The sequence below is a fragment of the Malus sylvestris genome, chromosome 11 (genome assembly GCF_916048215.2).
Source record: "Malus sylvestris chromosome 11, drMalSylv7.2, whole genome shotgun sequence".
Classification (NCBI taxonomy): Eukaryota; Viridiplantae; Streptophyta; class Magnoliopsida; order Rosales; family Rosaceae; genus Malus; species Malus sylvestris.
Window position 1 is genome coordinate 7,046,687 of NC_062270.1, and position 14,811 is coordinate 7,061,497.

Consider the following 14,811-nt stretch of genomic DNA (forward strand, 5'->3'; position numbering starts at 1 on the left):
AAATGAAATTTGAACTAGCTTGCTGTTCTTGCATACCTTCTCCTCATCCTGGTTACCAAGCAAGTCAGCCTTGATCAATCCATCTATGATGCAGCTTATCTAGATTATATTTCCTGTTGCCTAAGTTTGGATATTTCCTTTGCAGAGGGTATAGCGTGCAAGGTCCTAAGAACTTTACCAAATTATCATCCTTCGAGTAGAGAAAATCTCCCAAATATATAAGCGAAATAAACTTGTGACGGAATCAAAGAATGCAAATGCTCATCATCATTTACTAATCCATATGCATAATGTAAACATTTACATCTTTATTAGAAGCATACATAAAAAATACATGGCACACAAGATATCAACTTTTCGACCTAGGAGCTCAATTCTTGCATACAAACACACTTCCTTTAGTTTGCATTGGACCTCGCACTTTCCACTAATGTAAATGCCACAGAAAGTGTGACTGTAAAAACTTTAAACGTAGAACGATCGATATGTTTGAGTTCAGATGGACTGTAACATTGGTGACTACAAGCTTTGTTCTTTTACTAGATTTTCTCGTATTGCATATGAGCATACGCATTCTACTATATACGTGATCTGCCTCATTCAGCATTCCAGTAAGAAGCAAAATGATAAGAACAATTGTGACAGTTACATCAAAAGAAAGAAGCTAATTAGCAAGTAATCATTTGAATAAGCTGAACTCAGAAGTAGGAACCTAAAAACTATCAAGATGGTCTTTGTTGTAGCATGCCCATAGTAAGATCATAGTTTGAAGTATGTTAGGATGCCACTTGTCATCATCTCAATATGACAAATGTAAGGTTGAGATGCTATAGTAGTAGATAAGATGGTTTTAAGTTGTTAGATGATAGCTTACAAAGGAAGCTAAGTAGTTTACATATAAGGAAGTCGGTTGTAATTGGGAGGGGGTCATTGGAATAATCTCTGTTTAATACAAGAAAGTACTATGCAATTGTGAAGAAGCCGAGCAAGGTTTTAACATTGGTATCAGCCAGTGTCGATTCCTCTCAATCCTTCATTGTTGTATGCCTCGCCGACCCTGGAACACCATGGAATCGCGAGTGTCAACTTTGGAAACCATGCTCGCCAATCTCAAAGCTAAGCTCAAGAACAACCAAGAGATGATCATGATGCAGCTGCAATCTATGGCAGCCAAAGGCGGTTCTTGCAGCGGCGAATCGTCCGAGGCAACACCGCTGAATCCTCAGATACAGGGCGAAGTACAATGTGGTAGCCACGATTTGGGTCTTCAAAATTGCTGGGCATTTCTGAAAATGGACTTTCCAAGGTTCATGGAAGGTGATGATCCTTTGGGTTGGGTCTATAAAGGCGACCATTATTTCGATTTCTACCACATCGAAGATGCTAAGAAGGTGAAAATGGCTTCATTCCACATGGAAGGGGAAGCTCTTCAATGGTTCCAGTGGGCCAATTGTCTAACCAATTATCCTAATTGGGAGGATTTCACCAAGGTTTTTTGTCAAGAATTTGGACCTTCCGAATTCGAGGACTCTGCTGAAAGTTTGGTCAAGTTACGGCAAACTGGGACACTCCGAGATTACTTGTTGGAATTTTGACATTTATCGAATCGTACCAAAGATATCAGCCTTGCTTTGTTGAAATCTTGTTTCATCGGGGGTCTTAGGCCGGAATTGCAACTTGATGTGAAGCTCTTCAAACCTAAGGATGTGCTGGAAGTTGCTGCATTATCTCAGCAGATCGATGCCAAGCTTACAGATCTCAAGGTGAAAACTTTCTATAAATCACCTACAATTCAACCCAATTTTAGATCACCAGTTTTGCAGAATGTTAGTAACCAAACATTGGCTGATATTCGTACTAAAACTTCTAATGTACGACGATTGACCCCAGAAGAAGTGGATTATTGTTGAAATAATGGATTGTGTTTTCACTGTAAGGAGAAATATGTGAGGGGCCATACTTGTGAAATGAAACAGTTGCATCTTCTTGATGTTCAAGACTGTGAGATGGGTGATGAGTGTGCTGAGGAAGTAGAGAATGAGGAACCAGAGATAACTGTTTGTGCTATTTTTGGCATCCCAGCTCCACCTATAATTAATACTATGAAGGTCAATGGATTTGTTAAAAACTGTCCAGTCACTATACTCATTGATTCTAGTAGTTCTCATAACCTTGTTGATTTGGGATTAGTTAAAAGACTCAGGGGGTATCTTGATACTACATATCTTTTCAATGTTAAACTGCAAATGGGGGACGAGTTGCTACGAAAGGAACATTAGCTCAAACTACTGTGAAAATTTAGGATTTCAGTTGTATAACTGATCTCTATGCCATTCCTTTAGGGGGTTGTGAAATTGTATTGGGGGTACAATGGCTTCGAACCCTTGGCCCCATTCTCTGGGATTTCGATAAACTTTACATGAAATTCTTAAATGGGTCTCATACATATTGTATTACAAGTCCAGGATCTTCCTTACATCAGCTTGAAGACATATCAGCATTGCAGATGCAAAAACTTTTGCAGTAGGAAAACACAATAGGAGCAGTTCTTTATCAAATGGGACCTACTACTATGCAATGTTATTCTCCGGAGCAAACATTGGGGGATCTAAGTTCTCAACATCTCACTAAGCTGCAACAACAAGACTTAAAGTCCCTTTTGGGGGAATATGAGATATTGTTTGCAACCCCTAATACCTTACCTCCTAATAGGTTGCATGATCATAGAATTCCCTTGATAGCAGGAAGTAAACCTCCAAATACGCCTTATAGATATGGTCCGGTGCAAAAATCAGAGTTTGAAAAATGTGTTCAGGAGTTTTTACAAGCTGGTTTTATTAGGGAAAGTAATAGCCCTTATTCATCTCTAGTAATGTTAGTGAGGAAGAAAGAAGGGACATGGAGGATGTGTATGGATTATAGGGGTCTGAATGGCATCACTATCAAAGACAAATTTCCAATTCCTTTGATTGATGAACTTCTGGATGAATAGTTTGGTGTTCAATTATTTCTAGATTTAAGAGCTGGTTATCATCAAATTAGGATGTATCATAATGATATAGAGAATACAGCTTTTAGAACACATGATGGCCATTATGAATTTTTGGTCATGCTATTTGGTTTAACGAATGCTCCTGCCACATTTCAGTGTTTGATGAATGAAATTTTCTGACCATTTTTTAAAAAGTTCATCTTGGTGTTTTTTGATGACATTTTGGTATATAGTGCTACTTGGGAATTGCACCTGCAACACTTGAGGGTAGTATTTGATCTGTTGAAAGCTCACAGTTTGTTTGTTAAGAAATCGAAATGTGCCTATGGGAGGGATAAAGTTGAATATTTGGGACATATTGTGTCCAAAGATAGGGTAGTTGCCGACCCTACCAAGTTGGATTCAATTGCTAACTGGCCTATCCCTACTACAGAAAGTTTATTCCCCATTTTGGCAAAATTATAGGTCCCTTGATTGCCTTGACCAAGAAGGACAGTTTTATTTGGTCTGAGGAAGCTACACAGGCCTTTAACACTCTTAAAGTAGCCATGCTTTCCCCTCAAGTTTTAGCTCTACCTAATTTCAGTAAGCCCTTCATTATTGAGAGTGGTGCATCTAGACATGGCATTGGAGCAATATTACAACAAGAAGGCAGGCCCATTGCTTTTACAAGCAAAGCCCTTAGCCCCAGAAATCAAACTATGTCAGCATATGAACGGGAAATGTTGGCAATCATTCATGCAATTCACAAATGGCAGTCTTATTGGTGGGGAACCATTTTATAATTCTCACACATCATCACAGCTTGAAATATTTCTTACAAGGAAGAGCTCACACACCTTTTAAGCAAAAATGGGTGTCTAAACTCATGGGCTTCGATTATGAAATTCAATATAAGCAAGGCTGTGACAACCAAGCTGCTGATGCATTATCATGTAGTCCTTTAACTACTGATCTAACTATTGAGTTCCGGTGTGATTCCATTGTTTGTGCAGCTATTTCCTACCCCTATTCAACATGGATTGATGACCTTATGAGACATGTTGAAAAAGACACTTGGGTGATTGAAAAAACACAGAAATTTCTTAGTGATACCTCAGATGGGGGACCACTTGGCAATCTCAGGTTTCAAGTGGATAATGGGTTTCTTAAGTACAATGGTCAAATTGTACTCAGCAAAAATCCTTGAGGAACATCATGCAACCCCACCTGAAGGCCATGAAGGTTTTCTTAAAACCTATGAAAGAATCTCACGATCATTCTATTGGGAAGGAATGAAGAAAGACATCAAAAAGTTAGTAGCATCTTGTAGTGTCTGCCAACAACATAAGTATGAAACCTTATCTCCGGCTGGTTTCCTTCAGCCATTACCTATTCCATCCAAAGTATGGTCTGATATCTCCATGGATTTCATTGTGGGGCTTCCTTCTTGCAAAGGGAAAACAATGATCTGGGTTGTAGTAGATCAGCTATCCAAGTATGCTCATTTCCTAGCTCTATCTCATCCTTTCACAGCATCCATGATTGCACAACTTTTCATTGATAACATTTTTAAGTTGCATGGTATGCCCAGTTCTATCATCAGTGATAGAGATCCCATTTTTATGAGTAAATTCTGGAAAACGTTTTTTGCACTATAAGGGTCAGCTCTTTGCTTTAGCTCAAGGTATCACCCTCAAACCGATGGTCAAACAGAAGTGTTGAACAGGTGTCTTGAAACATATCTCTGGTGTTTTTGCAGTTTGCAGCCTAAATAATAGCTACATTGGTTGTCTTGGGCATAATGGAGTTTCAACACTAGTTATCACATTGCCACCAAATTAACACCTTATGAGATAGTGTATGGTCAGGCTCCTCCAGTGGTTCTTTCTTATGGAAATGGCACTACAAAGGTAGCGTCAGTGGATCAATGCTTGCAGGAAAAAAACATGATGTTATCTATTCTCAAAGCTTATTTGGTAGCAGCTCAATGTAGAATGAAGGTCCAGTTTGACAAGAAACGAACTGAAAGGCAGTTTAAGGTTGGTGATTTTGTATATTTGAGGTTGGTGCCTTATCAGTACATGTCCTTAGCTTCTCACTCCTTTAGCAAATTACAACTAGGGATGGGCAAATACCCATTGGTTACGGGTAACCACGGTTACTGTCTATTTAAATTAAACGGTTACTGTTATGGGTAACCGTTTAGATAAATAAACGGTTATGAGTATAACCGTTTACCCGCGAAATTTAAGTGGGTGGTTATGGATATTAACCACGGTTATAAACGGGTAACCGTTTACCCATTTATTTTATATATGTAAAACTAACACAAACCATGTTCTCGATTCAATAATACTTAGCACCCAATAAATTAGCAAGGAATTCATCGGCCATTCTCTCAATAACACTACTACAGGAATGATGATTCTCATCATTAAGGAATTGGCCAAATTAATTTAAATTCCTTGCGGGTAACCATGAAATTGACAGAAATGCTTTGACAGAAATGTCTTCTAAACAATTTTTGTAACCCAATAATACTTGGCAAATATTATATTTACCTTCATCGATAACAGTTAAAAATATCGTCCGTAAATTATTGTTTAAATTATTGGAATGATATAAGGATTCAAAAAATTAAAATATGGAAATGTATGATGAATGTACCGTGTTTAATTGTCAAAAAAAAAATTATGACAATTTTTTTTATTATTTTCAAGTTGTTAAAAAACATGTAGACGGGTGAAAAAAAAGGTAATGGTTAAAAAAAAAAAGATAAACGGGTTAAAAAGGATAAATGGGTAAACAGGTATTAAACGGTTACTGTTAAATCTGTATACGGTTATGGATATGAGTATAACCGTTTAGGCAATTACCCAACGGATAAATGGTTATATGGGTATGAATATAAATGGTTATGGGTAAATTAACCGCAGTTACCTGCCCGCATAACATTGCCCATCTCTAATTACAACCTCGTTTTTATGGACCCTTTGAGGTGATAGCTAAAGTGGGACATGTGGCTTATAAACTGAAGCTTCCTGACAGTTCCAAACTGCATCCAGTTTTCCATGTTTCTTGTCTCAAAAAGCATTTGGGTTCTCAGCATAGCCGTACCACGCCACTTCCAATCATTACTGAGAAAGGAATATTACAGGACATTCCAATTGCCATTCTAGACAGAAGGTTGGTGAAGAAGGGAAATGCTGCAATTACGGAAGTCTTCGTCCAATGGCAGAATCATACTCCAGAAGACGCTACCTGGGAACCATATCCTGACTTGAAATCGAAGTTTCCAGAAGTTGCTAATCTCTAAGTCCTGTTCGATGTACTGTTCAATTTTTTTTCCAGCTGCTTTGGATTCACATTTTACTGTTTTCTGCTGTAATAAGTCAGTTTTCAAGGGGGGGGTATTATCAGGATGCCACTTGTCATCATCTCAATATGACAAATGTAAGGTTGAGATGCTATAATAGTAGATAAGATGGTTGTAAGTTGTTAGATGATAGCTTACAGAGGAAGCTAAGTAGTTTACATATAAGAAAGTCGGTTGTAATTGGGAGGAGGTCATTGGAATAATCTCTGTGTAATACAAGAAAGTACCATGCAATTGTGAAGAAGCCGAGCAAGGTTTTAACAAAGTAAATCACATCAAAAGTGAGAGAGCGACTCCGGAAACCAACTGCATCCGTGTGCTTGCACTTCAATGCAGATACAAAACAAAACATAATCGTAAAGTTTTCGGACTATCATTAAACACTCAAGCATAACAAATATTCACAATCCAGCAAATGGGTGTTCATAATTTCAAGCAGAACCACCAAATAATGCATCCATCTGCATCTCCGTTGTATCATTACCCTGTACAAAGAAAGTGGCTCGAAGTCCTGAGAAGCAACATAACCAACAATCACACCGCGGCATTTGGGTGCTCCATTAGAAATGGTGGGACTACGACCATGAATCCTAGGTATATTACGTCTTGCTACAGTTAAAAGGGATAAGTGCTCAAAATCAAATACATATTCGTGATATAACTTTGGCACTCTTATTTCTGATACATATTTGTGACTGAGCAGATAATCATAGATAAAATCTTTAAAAAAAATATATATATATATATATATATATATATATCACAATTTCAACCAGAAATTTCAATGGCTCTGACGTCAACGTTCTTCAACTCCGCCTTCGGAACAGTGACACTCAGAACTCCATTCTCCATGGCAGCCTTAATCTGATCAACCCTTGCGTTCTCCGGAAGCTGAAACCTCCTCAAGAACTTGCCGCTGCTCCTCTCCACTCTGTGCCACTTGTCGTTTTTATCCTCCTCCTCCACGTTCCTCTCTCCGCTGATCTTAAGCACCCTGTCGTCTTCCACCTCCACCTTCACCTCCTCTTTTTTCAGCCCCGGAACGTCCGCCTTGAACACATGGGCTTCGGGGGTCTCCTTCCAGTCGACCCTAGTGTTCACAAAAGCCGAATTCTCCCGAGAAAATTCAGGAAATGCGGAGAGTGATGAGGAGGAAGGGAACGGGAAATCCTTGAAAGGGTCCCACAGATTGAGGGAGAATGGGTCGAAGACGCTGCTGCTTCCTCGTCGGGAGTTGGGAATTAGCGACATTCTGAAAAACCGATGGGGTTGGTTTGGATGCAGAGAAATTTGAGAATTATTACAGAAACATTGCTTTTGCTGGACTGATTGCAAAATTAGCGGATTTGATATATTTACAAGGAACCGAAGAATTTTCTAGAACAGACTTGACGATGAGGCTGGAAATGTATGTGTGAGTTTCTCGAACTTTCTAGGATGCTTGAGAATAATTGGAACCTTCTTAGGACGCTTAAGAATAATCCGACGTTTGTGTGAGTTACTCACACAACACGGTTGACTCCATGATGACGAATGGTGGACCCAAAAACCTAAGTGTGGGGGTTGTATGGGCCGTTCGATTTAATCGGACGGTTAAAACTGAAGATACTGTGCAAGTTATAAGCAGGGCGTTTGAATCTTTGATATGTATTATTTGGACTTATTGATAAATAATAATATTTACATTAAATTAACAATATCAACTAAATATCAATAACATTTAACATCTCATGAAGTAGCTTATCTAAAGGTAAAGGGGGTTATAGCCCAAACAAGCAAATTATGTACCAACAGTTAAGTAATATGATGGTCACTTAGTACTACATTTTAATAGTATTTTTCTTTATTTGGGAGTGAGAGGTCTTAGGTTCGATTCTCGTCAAAAGCGAATTCAAATCATATTATTGTTTAGGGTAAATTGCCAATTTAGTCCCTGAATTATCACCTTAGTGAAAATTAGGTCCCTAAACTATTTTTTTCAGAAAAATTAGTCCCTGAAATATAAAAATCTGCCAATTACATCTATAATGTTATATTCGAAGCTACTATATTCAATTTTTCGTCAATTTAAGTTATATTACTTGCATGCGATACACATTGGAGGGTAGATTGGTAGTTTTTCATAAAGAAATAGTGTATGGAGTTAACTTTGGATGAGAAATTAATAGTGTACAAAATAATATATAAAATATTGTAAAACACACATAAAAGGATTAAGGATCTAAGCCTAAAAAGAAAAATCATCCACAGAGCCCAGTCAGTAAGGTTCTATACGCCATAAGATTGAAATAAAGCATTTTATTGTGCACCATAAGATTAGGAGAATCAATCTTATACCTAGCCAATTACCAATGGCTGATCAAAGTTCTAGCTCATAAATATTAAGTACAAATGTGAAAAACAAACTGAAATCTATAGGCCAAATTGAAAAAAATAAATAAATAAAAAATACTAAAAAACAAATTGAAATCTATAGGCCAAATGGAACCACGTGATCCCGACGTCCAATCCTTCCAACGAAGCACTCCGAGCTTCCTTGGGACCTCACTAAGCTCACTATAAGCTTAGAATTCCCTGAAACACGACATTTTACGTGTGCATGAACAATAACTCAAAAATGGAGGTTCAGGTTCCACGTGATTTCGAGGGTTTCACTTCCTAAAACTAGTACCAATGAACTCAGAACGTCAAGAGGATGAAGATGCATACCTTGGTTGCCTCGATCCGTCGAGTTTTTGGAGGATTTGGGTGTGTGCCGTACGTTTTGGGTGAGAGAGAGAGAGGGTCGTGAGGGAGGAGAGAGACACGGGGGAGGAGAGAAGGAGAGGGTTTTTCTGTGTGGTCCAACCAAACCAATCCACACCATCCAAAACCTTTCCTAAATCCCTAACCACACATAACAAAATCAAACTTTCAATATATTCCAACTTACTAATATATAATTCTCCCAACTTGATTAATATTTGAACCAAAATAACGTCACATACCTACGTACCTTAGTACCCGTCAAGGGTAAAATAGTCATTTCACGCCCCCAATATATAATTCCCGGGACGGGCTGTGACATGTTAAGGGCTTATAGACGAGAAAATGATGTTATTACACTCTAAAGTGTGTTAAGTGATTTAGGTTGGCAAAAAATTGAAGAAAATAGCTTTGAATATAATAGTAGGGATGAAATTAGCAATTTCTAATGAATTTAAAGACTTATTTTATCGAAAATTAATTCAGGGACTTAATTTTCACTGATGTGATAGTTCAGGGACTAAATCGACACTTCACCCTGTTGTTTATTCATCTCCCGTAAAAATAATATCGTTTTGTTCATAAAAAAAAATAAATAAAAAGTAATGTGATGTGTACAAAATAATACATAAAATATTATCAAAACACACATAAAAGGATCTAAGCCTAAAAAGAAAAATCCTCCACAGAGCCCAGTCAGTAAGGTTCTATACGCCATAAGATTGAAATAAAGCATTTTATTGTGCACCATAAGATTAGGAGAATCAATCTTATACCTAGCCAATTACCAATGGCTGATCAAAGTTCTAGCTCATAAATAATAAGTACAAATGTGAAAAACAAACGGAAATCTATAGGCCAAATTGATAATAAAATAAAAATAAAAAAAATAAAAAAAGAACAATTGCACGCCCGCACCGGCAGTAAAGCTAGTTTAGTGGAATTCTTTTCTCTCTTCTATCCCAATTTCTTTCTCTTTTTTTTTTTTTGGTCAAAGCCCAATTCTTTTTCATTCATGAAGTTTCTAGCAACTTCTGTTTTGCCTTCATTGCTGTTGGGTTTCATGCTCTTCCTAGTTTTCCGGCACCTGGAATTTTCCAGAAACGTCTTTGACTCGTTATAAATACGTCACTAACCCACGCCCTTCACCAACCAGTGAAGCCAAGCAAGAACTCTCCCTACCGACTCCAATTTGATTCCCTAGGCAGCCAAACAAAACCACATCAAGTTTTTTTTTTTTTTTTTTTTTTTTTTTTAGGTTTCCCATGAGCGGTAGGTCTCGGGTTCGAGACTTGGGAGCAGCCTCTCTATAAATGGGGGTAAGGCTAGCCGACATTTACCTCTCCCAGACCCTGCGTAAAGCGGGAGCCTTGTGCACTGGGTACGACCCTTTTTTAGGTTTCTTTGAATAAATTATAAAAAAATTATCTCAACCATGAATAGGTTTTTGGGAACTTTAACGAAAAATTTCCAGTACTGTTCACTTTAACGAAAAAACATATTTTTACACTAAAAAGTCAATTATGGTACTATTCATTTTACCTTTTATTTTGTCCTTATCGTTAAACTTCAAAGTTTTCAAACTCTTTTCATTAGTTTTCCTTAGGTTTTTTTGAATAAATTATAAAAAAATTATCTCAATTATGAATCGAACCACAATCTTATATATCATGTTTTAAACATTATAATGTCATACCTCAACTTATGAATTCTTTTAAATATTCTATCAATTTTAAATGTTAAATGATGAGGTGCTAGGAGTGTAGCTCACTCTTTTGACGCTCACTCTTTTGACAATTGGAATAAAAAATTAATTTATTAATAAAAAATTATTAATTTTTCATTTACAATTAAAATCAATTTAAAAAAACCTCTCTCAGCCGCAGCCCTCCTCCCCCCTTCATCCCCAATCCTCCCTTAACCCTCCCCCCCCCCCCCCCCCCCCCCCCACAATTTTCCGAGCAACCAAACAAACCAAAGCATATAATTTTTTCCAGAAAAAAAATTCAAAACCCAAGTCGACAAATCACACGAGAGTGCAAACCCGATTTTTGATCCAAAAAACGTGAATTGAATGTGGATCCGGCAATTACAAGCAGGACGCGATTCCCAAACCTCACAAATCAAAATTTACAAACCCTTAAAATCCCAATAGATTTACGAGTTCCCGGAGTGGGATTCAAATCCCACGAAACCTTCATGGCCACTGGACCAAAACACTAGACTATTTCTCTACCAGAGAAAATTAAGATTTAATTTTTAATTTAAACCCATGATGTTATGGGTAAAATGATTTTTGGGCATCGGTGGAGACTATGCGCAGACGAATGAGAGAAGGGAATAGAGAAGACTCGCAGACTACCTCACCGAAAAAATCTCATCTCCTGACTCCATCGAGTTCCTCCTCCTTCCCTAGAAGGACGCCTTCCACTACTCCAAAATTCCTAGGTACTCGATTCCACCAGCAGCGACAACCACATCAGCAACGGCGATGACGATTACGCAACTTCAAATTCTCATGATGCACTCGAGAGCTCCCTTGCTGATCTTTAGAACCTTGACGACGGATAGATGAGGATTGGAAAAGTCTCGATCATCGCCAGGTCTAGGAATCGCGGGCGGGAAGCTCATACGGTAGCCTGGTCTCGAGTTCAGGTCACGGGGAGCCAAGGGGACTCACCCACCATCATCACGTGGGGTCAAGGGGACCCACCCATCACGTGGCAGTACGGTACGGGCCCGCTCCTTGGCTCTGATACCATGTAGAATTATTAGAGAGACGGGCCATACGACCCACTTCCAACAACACCGATATTGTCCCCAACTTGGTAATTACCACCTGCACAATCCGTCAGTTGTGAGGTTTTATCACAAAAGGCCTCGGTAATAGTTGGAGTGGGGTTAGGATATTTAAACTCTTCTTTTGTCATTGATACGGTCGATGTGGGACATTTCAACAGTTTCCATGACAGAGGACTCGCCGCAGACAGCCATCAAGAAGCAACGAGAGAGACACGAGGAGAAATGGGGTTTTTAATAATTTTAATTTTTTCAGATTAAAAATTCTTGACTTATTTAATTTTTAAATTATGAGTGGGTCCCATTATTGCCAAGTTATCATTTAACAAATTTAATGGAGGTTGGACATTGCAACGAATTCATAAGTTAATGTATGACATTGTAATGTTTAATACATAAAGTATGACATTGTGGTTCAACCATAGTTGATGTAGTTTTTATAATTTATCTTCTTCTTTTTCAAAATGTTGCTTATCCCCAACTCTCAACAAGGCAACAGCATCTTCGACCAATTCTCTCTCAACTTGTGTGACCCTTTCAAGGATTTCCCATTCCCTTCATCCTCATCACTCTCTACATTCCCTGATTTTTCTCGGGAAAATCGGCTTTTATGAACACTACAGTCGACTGGAAGGAGACCCCCGAAACCCACGTGTTCAAAACAGACATTTTGGGGCTGAAGATGATGTGCGGAAGCATCAAATATGTAACCAATAAACTACAACGGCAAAATATGATAAGACAAATAATCCAAATGACACAAGGATTTATACTGGTTCGACGAAAGCCTACGTCCAGTTCCGAGACGGCGAGGAAATTCCACTAATATCAAAAGGAGATTACAAATACAGTTTTAACTCTCAAACCCAAATCTCACATACACCCAATAGCTCTCACTCTCACAAAGAACAATTTGGAGAAGATGGACACACATCAAATACCATCACTCCCAAAAGCTACACAACATGTAGCAGCAACATCTTTGATTGAGGGATTACTAACAAAAGGGGATTACAAACAAATGGGAATGAGCATCACTGTTTCAAATGGGAGAGCCGAACGCTCTCCCTGATATGGCTCTTATCTGATGCCGCTCATCTGATGCCGCTCCCCCCATCTCTCCCACATTCGGCTGCAACCTTTATCCATACAAAAGCATCCAATAAAAAATCCAAAGTAAAGGAATAATCATTACTTTACAAACATCATCATAACCTTCCTTTTTCTTTTCAACAAGCATCATCATTGTGTCTTTACTCATGATGATGTCCACCAAACTTTTCTTTGTTTAGTTTACTAGCCAAAAGGCATTTGGCTTGTTGTCCACTTGGCCACTAATTTGGCCACTATCCAACAGAAGAAGGATGAGGTGAAGGTGGAGGTGGAAGACAACATGGTGCTTCAGATCAGCGAAGAGAAGAATGTGGAGAAGGAGGACAAACACGACAAGTGGCATAGAGTGGTAAGGAGCAAAGGCAAGTTCTTGAAAGATTTCAGCTTCCGGAGAATGCAAAGGTCGATCAGATTAAGGCTGCCATGGAGAATGGAGTTCTGAGTGTGATCGTACCAAAGACAGAGGTGAAGAAGCCTGACGTCAAAGCCGTTGAAATCAATGGTTAATTAATAGTGAAATAATAAGATTATGAATGTTGTGTTCTTAGGAAATAAGATTATGAAATATAGTGCCCAAAAAAGAGTGATTTGTGTAATTGTTTGTAAAATAATGACTTGTGCGTGGTTAATTTGATACAAATTTGGATTTACGCGTTTGAAAATAATATTAAGTGAGGATAATCGGAAAACAGCTTTTGTAGTAAAAATTTAGATTTAAACTTTTTGGTAAAGTTCATTAGGTTTCATGTTCGAATGTGAAAGTTATATTATTTTTCTGTTACTTGTCATTTCACTCTATATTTTTTCACGCGGTATCATACCATTGCCAAGCCCCTTTCTCACTTCTCCCTCTTCGTCTCTCTACACCTACATCCCGTCTTCTCTCTCCTGTCTCACTTTCCATGCGCAAAACATTTTTGTGAGTTTTTAGATTTTAAAGCTCTGATTGGATCAGTTTGAATGAAAAGTTTTAACCAAGCTTCTAAAACTAGAGAAAGGATTTCTAGGCAGCAAAAGGCAAGACCCATGGCGTACAATTGAGATTTAAAAAAAAATGGCTTTGAGATTTGTTGGTTAGGATGTCCTTCCCTCAATTGTGAGCAGCTCTTAATATGCTTTCTTCGCAGGCAGGCGAATTGGAGACAATAGTATGCTTTTGAAGGAGTTTCTTAAAAAAACACTTTCAAACAAATTTGTATAGAATTTATATGCTACGACTAATAGTAGCCCTACTATTGTTCGAAATAGATTACCAATTCTAATTGTGATGTTTGTACTGTAAAATAATGTGATGCCTCGAACGAATGAGGATGGCTCAAGCCATGTATTGTGCCTTGAGAATGTGGGGTTGGGAAGCAATGCATCCAATTTTTCTTTCACTTTATCCTTCTTCTTTTTTGTTAAAGAAAGTACCATATGGTTCGTAAGCAAAGTATCCAAATCTTTTTCACTTTTTTCTTGATAAAGAGAAATACAAAATGGGTTCGAAAGCAATGCATCCCATTCTCTTTCCCTTTGTCTTTTTCTTGTTAAAAAAGAATGAAAATACCTTACTTCAGAATCACCTCCTCTTGAGGTAATGCTCGTTAAATATTTTTTTTTGCTTCTCTATTTATATTGTTAGAGAACTCTTATTAACCTTTCCCCATTGAAGTTATCTGCTCATTGCATTGCTGAGGTAACATAATATGTCCTCCTTGTGCATGATACCATTCAACATTCATATTTTCTAGCAAATTCATGAAGTAACAATGTCAGCACCAGACACATGAGTTGTTGTTGAATAAGGCATAGATTTCAAAAT

At 38.0% G+C, this 14,811-nt stretch overlaps 1 protein-coding gene, 2 long non-coding RNA genes and 2 pseudogenes across 3 annotated transcripts in view; 2 read left to right on the forward strand and 3 right to left on the reverse strand.

The window, feature by feature from the left end:
- Positions 1–14,811, forward strand: part of LOC126589103 (disease resistance protein At4g27190-like) — a 93,410-nt pseudogene that overhangs the window by 12,354 nt on the left and 66,245 nt on the right.
- Positions 1–14,811, reverse strand: part of LOC126589185 (uncharacterized) — a 33,627-nt gene that overhangs the window by 9,047 nt on the left and 9,769 nt on the right. The gene's annotated exons all lie outside the window — the stretch shown is intronic.
- The window catches only part of LOC126589183 (uncharacterized), a 31,156-nt gene that overhangs the window by 8,698 nt on the left and 7,647 nt on the right, over positions 1–14,811 (reverse strand). The window lies entirely within an intron of this gene.
- On the reverse strand, positions 6,702–7,675 carry LOC126589147 (18.5 kDa class I heat shock protein-like). Its single transcript, XM_050254376.1, has one exon. The coding sequence runs from the start codon at positions 7,599–7,601 to the stop codon at positions 7,119–7,121; it is 483 nt and encodes a 160-aa protein (XP_050110333.1). The 5' UTR covers positions 7,602–7,675; the 3' UTR covers positions 6,702–7,118.
- Positions 12,350–13,563, forward strand: LOC126589146 (18.5 kDa class I heat shock protein-like; annotated as a pseudogene).

Excerpts from the sequence above, each read along its gene's own strand:
- LOC126589147 (XM_050254376.1), bottom strand. The coding sequence starts at position 7,601 with ATGTCGCTAATTCCCAACTCCCGACGAGGAAGCAGCAGCGTCTTCGAC.